General features: G+C 34.9%; 1 protein-coding gene across 1 annotated transcript; it reads left to right on the top strand.

The window, feature by feature from the left end:
- Window positions 1–2,563: 2,563 nt before the first annotated feature.
- LOC131027029 (laccase-4-like) lies at window positions 2,564–5,182 on the top strand. The gene is made up of 6 exons (XM_057957025.2): window positions 2,564–2,738; window positions 2,873–3,024; window positions 3,136–3,380; window positions 3,476–3,604; window positions 3,716–4,675; window positions 4,795–5,182. Exons 1-6 carry the CDS (start codon window positions 2,631–2,633, stop codon window positions 4,926–4,928), a joined length of 1,728 nt encoding a protein of 575 aa, XP_057813008.2. The 5' UTR covers window positions 2,564–2,630; the 3' UTR covers window positions 4,929–5,182.
- The last annotated feature ends 2,123 nt before the right edge of the window (window positions 5,183–7,305 follow it).

The raw sequence follows: 7,305 nt of genomic DNA on the forward strand, positions 1-7,305 counted from the left end.
ACACTCTAGTAAATCTAGCATTTTCTTAATATTCTATCTACAAGGGTGTCAACAAAATAGACGATAGATTACTCATAGTCTCTTTCCCTTTCAAGTTAACTATTTTTTTTTTCAAACTTATCATCACACCATGCTTTATTACTTTTCCTCCAGTAGCCCTTGGAGGAGAAATCCCACTATTTGATGATGTTTGAACATCTTTATCATTATCAAGCATAGGATGTTGAAGTTGTTCAAATGCAAAAGTACATTTCTTACCTATACTTCTAGGTTTCCTCCTACAAGTTTCTCCAATTGATTTCTTATTTTCATTAGCCTTATATAATGATCATCTCTCTTCCATTTCATAGCTTTCAATTATAACTATATTCTTTTACAATACAATCACAATCCTTTATAGAAAAAAATGGAAAAACAATAAGGAAATTGGATTTATTAATCACCATTCTTTAGTAGAGCTATTTAGGTTACTCACAAATGATAAAATATATTTTGAATCTATTTTCCTTGAGAGAATCACCAACTTATTGATAGTTTTTTGCATGTTAACTCCTAGCTCTAAGGTTTTTATCAAACTTTGAATATTGTGAACAAAGTATTGTACTTGGAAGATACCTCTATTTTATTCAATGATTAAGAAAGGCTAACAAGAAAGCTTATTTTAGGCCCTTGTATAAGTTGAGCCCTATCACAATTCAGAGGGTGATCCAACATATACTTTGAAGGATAAATAAATCAAGGATTGAAGTCAATTCCCATAATATGACTTTTTTCTATAAGTATGGTTGCTATATTTTATTGATAACTACCTCTTTCAATTTCCAAATCTATTCTTTAAGCAACTAGTTTATTTGAGGCAACTAAAGATAGGTTTTGACCACTAACTCATTGAGATATTTATATGAAAATATCTTAAGAAATATCATTGGCATGGTAAAATGTATTATAATATAATCCTCTAATATTTAATAGTCACAATATTTTGATAGGCTTAACAAAATTTCATAGTAGTGGGCTACACACAATGGTTGGGAAAATGAAACTAGAAATATATAAAGGGTTATTATTATAGTTTTTTAATCCTTTGATGAATGGTAATGGTTGGATTTCAAAGTTGACGAGTGCCCAATCTTGTAACAAAGTCAAATGCAAAGGACACACTACTAGGAATTTGAACACTATCTCCCAAATGATTTTATTGCACTTGACTCTATCTTGTGGAGCTTAAACCCTCAAATAACAGTCTTTCACAATAATATACCTCTACTTAATAATCCTAAATTAGTTTAAGAATTTCACATGTGAAGTCTAGAATAATTTTTTCTTTGGCATAATATTACACAAAAATAAAATAATTTTATAGCATTTCTTGAACTTTAACTAACTTAAATTAACATAAAGAATAATAAATATGAATTCAAGAACTCCTTCAATTCTATTGAACTCTTAAATAATAAAGGAGATAAAATACATTGAAAGAAGAAAAATAATGTCATATTATTTATTTTTTAATAGATATTTACATTAATTTTACAAAATTTAGACAAAATGAAATATCTTAGTTAAATTTATTTAAATAGGTTACAATATAATTTTGAACCCAACCTAATTCTCTATTGATGTCAAAAAAATGTATCCCTCTATAATGAATATCAAAATCTATCACATAGAACTAGAATTATGATATGAAAAGTGTGTCCCAAAGAATGTGTAGGGAGAAAACATATTATTGCCATGACAACCCCTATCCCCTGACCTAAAATTTTTTGACAAGATTCAAGAACATACCAGGTTCTTAGAAAATTGATCCCCATAAATCCAAAAGTTTTCTGTCAACTGCCAACGGCAGCCTGCTGGTGCGGATGGTAAAGGATTTGAAAGAGGACAAGTTTCAGTCTACGTTGCCAATTTGGTTTAATTTACATAGAAATGTAATTCTGAGAGTCCCATAAACGTAATTGAGGTTATTGTGTGAATTTATATTTGGATCTAATTTTCAAGACAAGGAAGAAGGAAAAAAGATAAGAAAAAATAATAGAATTAATTAGAAGAAGCAATAGAATTAGTTGGCAGACCAGGTGACATAAAATGTAGGAGTAAATGAGGTTGCTTTTAAGACAGAGTAGAGGCTTGAATTAAGTGAGTAAGACTTCATTTTGACCAGCCTGGACTGAATGGATGTGAACCTGCCCACTAACAAAAATATGAGCAGCAGTTGGTACACCAACACAGATTTAGGTACAGGGATTTGTGAGAGAAGAAGCTTGTGTTTAATGGGCTCCTGGTTTACTTGGTTGTCACTCTACAAATAAGATAATGAGTACAATGCCAAGCCCTGCCTTATCTCCATAACTAACAAATAAAGCAAGCAAAAGAAGTCAGGAAAAGGAAATAAACCAAGACAGTTGCTAACCATAAATTTCATATCGATTTGAAATTGCGTTAAAATATTAGCTTTGCATACCAAAGGCGAAAGGACCTGTCAACTTATTTAATCCTTGTATCTATATATACAGAGAGAGGGAGAGACACTCTCACATCTCGGGCCAGTAACAATTTAGGAAATGACTATTTAGCCAGTTTAAGTTGAGATCAGACTCTGAAAGCGGAACTATTGTGTGATTTTGGCAATGCAGATATTTTATGGCCGCCTCCTGTTGCCACTTTTGGCATTGTGGTTCTCTGTTCAATTTGTCTCAGCGAAACATACCGTGATTACACGGCGCTACAATTTCACCGTGGGTTATATATTTGTATGGAATGAATTGAATGTTTTATTGTTAATGAAAGCAATAAACAATTTCATTCTTTTTTTGTGAGGTTCCTTCCTGGTCAGATTGCTTGATTCTTCCTTTGTTGTAAATATCTGCAGATCCAAATGACGAATGTGACCCGCCTTTGCACTACGAAAGCTCTCTTGACTGTGAACGGGCAATATCCAGGGCCTGTAATAGTTGCTCGAGAAGGAGATCGTGTGGTTATCAAAGTAACAAATAATGTTAAAAACAATGTTAGCATACATTGGTATCTCTTCTGCTCCCGCTGCTCAGTTATTTGATTAATAAAAATAGTACTATAATATGCTCATGAATTCCTTTAGTAGGTGCACCTAATGAATTCCTATGAATTACTCAGGCATGGAATTCGGCAGCTTAGATCTGGGTGGGCGGATGGTCCTGCTTATGTCACTCAGTGTCCAATCCAAACCGGGCAAAGTTATGCGTACAAATTTATTATCAAAAGGCAGAGAGGAACACTGTGGTGGCATGCCCACATCTCATGGTTGCGAGCGAGCATACATGGGGCCATTATCATCTATCCCAAAAAGAATGCTTCTTACCCATTCCCTCGCCCACACCAGGAAGTGCCTATTGTTTTTGGTATGCCCTTCACAACTCGTTGATATTGCCATGTTGCCATTGTACATATTCCTAAGTTTAAAATCAAGATACTGTTGTTGCGTTGCAAATTGCAGGGGAGTGGTGGAATGCAGACACTGAGACTGTTATCAATCAGGCAATGCAAAGTGGTGCCCAAGCTAATGTTTCAGATGCATATACCATCAACGGACTCCCTGGACTTATGTATAACTGCTCTACCAACGGTGAGGGCGGGGTATTAAAATGGATGACACATAACTAGACTGGTCGCTATTGTTCATTTGTATATATGTAAATGTAAATGTAACAAAGGTTTCCTGTGTTGTGTAATGCAGATACATTCAGGCTCAAAGTGAACCCTGGGAAAACTTACCTACTGCGTATAGTTAATGCTGCCCTTAATAGTGACCTGTTTTTCTCAATAGCCAACCACACATTGACTGTGGTAGAAGCGGATGCTGTGTATGTCAAGCCTTTCCAAACCAATGTTATTCTGATCACTCCTGGTCAGACTACCAACGTCCTCTTGACAGCTATGTCTCAGCCACCCAATGCCACTTTCCTCATGTTAGCAGGCCCATTCGCTACGGGAACAGCAGCTTTTGATAACTCAAGCAGTGCTGGAGTGTTAGAGTATGTGACAGCAGTTAATTCATCCTCATCCTCTCTTCCTATGATGAAACCGACGCTTCCAGCCCCCAACGATACCTCCTTTGCCACCAATTTTAGCCAAAAGATGAGAAGCTTGGGCAATCCGAAATTTCCAGCAGCAGCTGTCCCTCAGAAGGTGGATAAACAGTTCCTATTCACAGTGGGATTGGGGCTAAATCCGTGTCCCCAAGGACAGACATGTCAAGGCCCCAACGGTACCAAATTTGCAGCCTCCATTAACAACATATCCTTCATTCTTCCTACCACCGCTCTTCTTCAAGCATACTACTTTAATCAGTCCAATGGAGTTTACAATACCACTTTCCCTGACAATCCGCCATTTCCTTTCAACTACACCGGCACGCCGCCTAACAACACACAGACCCTCAACGACACCAGAGTGGAAGTGCTTCCCTTTAACACTACCGTACAGCTAGTTCTGCAGGACACCAGCATTGTGACCTTCGAGAGCCATCCTCTGCATCTGCACGGCTTCAACTTCTTTATAGTTGGTCAGGGTACGGGAAACTACAATGCAAGCACGGACCCTTCTAATTTTAATCTGGTGGATCCTCCGGAGAGAAACACAGTTGGAGTTCCCAGTGGAGGTTGGGTGGCTCTCAGATTCCTAGCTGATAATCCAGGTATTACTATCCTTACTTAATCTTAGCTTCAATCGCTCATTTAAGTAGAGTTCAATAATATTGTGCTTCATTACATATAAATCTAGGCAAGCTAACCGAACGTATGTGTGCAATTGCAGGAGTATGGTTTATGCATTGTCATCTCGAGCTGCATACCAGTTGGGGATTGAAGATGGCGTGGATTGTTTTAAATGGAAATGGGGGCAGATCCCAATCTCTTCTTCCTCCGCCCAAAGATCTTCCCTCCTGTTGATCACTTAACCTATAGATGTCTTCAAATTCATCATGCAACGTGTGCTTAGTTTTCTAAATCTCAATGCTACCAATTTTGTGTCTGAAGAAGAAAGAGGATATATATGTCTGTGTTCCCTAATATACAAGAGCGAAGAATGTGTCTGTGCCTGATTACTCAAACATGCTATGTAAGTGGTACATCCTATAATAAGGGCCAAATTTGTATGTTTTCAAAATGAAACAGTTTTAATTGATTTTTGTCCCATATTTGAATTTAAAGCTCTCTTCCTTTATGGTGCACTTATTTTTTATCCTGTGCATACTGAGACTGAATTATTTTTGTGGAATAGCCATGTTGTTTTGTTATATCGGAGAGGATATAATTGTGATGAAGATGGATAAATACCATTTAAAATGATAAATAAAAGTTTTAAACCTTAATTGCAGGTATTTATGATTTTCTTTATATAAAATTAAAATTAAAATTTAGACGTATTCTTTTTATAGAAACTTTTGTTATTTAAAATGGCATTAAATTATATCTGCTACCATTCAATTAAATTTGAGATGGGTTATAAACAATTGACAAGTATTGTATAAACATCATATATTAAAACAACTATCACGTCATCTTTCTTAAATTTAGGATCATCCTTTTTCATTTCAAATCACCTTCTTTTTATTGAGGAATTTTCTCCACACAGAATACTCGTAGGAACTATTTGTGTGTAACTAGATTATGAATCATCTTGACATACTTATACATTCTCTACATAGATGCAATGAAGGATCTCCCTAAATATATGCTTTTAGTGTAATAATTTTTTTTACATTCATGACCATTTTTTTGATCTTGTATGTACATGTATACCTCTAAGTGTTTGTGTTTCATATTTTGCTACATCTCATGCCAATTATGTATGGATAATGATTTTAAGGTCAAATCAATGAACAAAATAAATGGCAGCATTTTCAAACAATCCGAATTTTTTTTATTGATAATAATAGAATAGTTTTTCTTTTTTCAATATATTCTCTATGGGCACTAAGAGGTGTATGAATCCTTAAAACCTTCACGTAGTATCTTGTTTGTTTAGGGAAAATGTGCATCTCATTTGTTATATCTCTTAATAGATAATGTCAAAGAGAATTTGAAGTTTTTAAATTCTTAAATTAGATGTTGATGTATACATCTTTGAATATCAGGCATAAGGGTTGAATATGATTTACCAATACTTTACAAACCATTTAGTTCTTTAATTAAATTATAGTTATTCCTTCACTCAAATCAATAAATTGTTTTCAACTTGAAAACTCAATTAACAAAAAATATTGTGGTATTAGTGGGATGACCTACTTTCATCCATTTTGATATCTTATATGTCTCAATGCAATTCTATTTTTTCAATACATCTTATGAACACACATTATCAAATTCTCCAAACTAAATCTAGTCTCAAAATGTCCAAGAATTATACAAAAGGTAGATGAAACATTCATTAGAAAACTTTAATGTCATGATAGGTGACGATTTATTTTTAGAGATTATTATTATAGGTGTTTTAAATGGAAAAGTGATCCTAGACCAATCATCCATTAACCTAATATCAATTACTTTTCCCATATAACATTAGATGTGTGTGAGTGGGTTTGACTTGCTATCTACAAGAAGAGCCATATTGTCCTAGATTCACACATCTAAGATTTACATTACAAAAAATTTATAAAACATAAACACAAAAGAAAGGTATATATTTAAAAAGAGATACAAAGAGGGACTTGGATATATGCATGCTAGATACCCTAGTACAAAGGTGTTCAAAACTTAAGAAGGTGAGAAATAATGCAATCACAAGGCTCTAAAACACCATCTCCTAGAAATCTAGCGCACAATAGTAGGATAGCGGTTCCTAGTGAGTTACCTTAATGATTTTTGCTTGTTTGATGTGTGTCACAAACTTGTATCTATCTTCTCTTCACTCCTATGACACTTTCATTATTGGATTTATACCTACACACAAAAAAGGGGAAAAAGGGTTGTGTTGTGTAGTGACTTTCTAAGTCAAACTACATGTTACTATTTCCACCTTCACAATAATAATGATGAGAGATAGAGAGTGTGCCCTTGCAAGGACAAAGACAAAATGAATAATGAAATGACAAGATTGCCTTAGGAAAGTTGAGTCCCACTTTGGGGGAAGTGTGTGCATAAAAAAGAATGTCTCTAGGAGCGAGGCCTCGTTATTTAATAAACAGGGCCACGTCATGCTTCGGAGACTTGAGGCGAAAATAAAAAATGGGCCCCGTTATTTAAGTCAAAAAAATAACGGGGCACTATTTACAAAAGGGATGAAGGAACACAAATGGACCACTGAGAGGGGGGGTGAATCAGTGGA

This window comes from Cryptomeria japonica, chromosome 10, assembly GCF_030272615.1.
Source record: "Cryptomeria japonica chromosome 10, Sugi_1.0, whole genome shotgun sequence".
Classification (NCBI taxonomy): Eukaryota; Viridiplantae; Streptophyta; class Pinopsida; order Cupressales; family Cupressaceae; genus Cryptomeria; species Cryptomeria japonica.

Bases quoted from the DNA above. Each gene is read 5' to 3' on its own strand.
- LOC131027029 (XM_057957025.2), top strand. From the start codon at position 2,631: ATGCAGATATTTTATGGCCGCCTCCTGTTGCCACTTTTGGCATTGTGG. The intron at 2,739-2,872 runs GTGGGTTATATA...AAATATCTGCAG, and splicing joins CACGGCGCTACAATTTCACC to ATCCAAATGACGAATGTGAC. The intron at 3,381-3,475 runs GTATGCCCTTCA...TGCAAATTGCAG, and splicing joins GGAAGTGCCTATTGTTTTTG to GGGAGTGGTGGAATGCAGAC.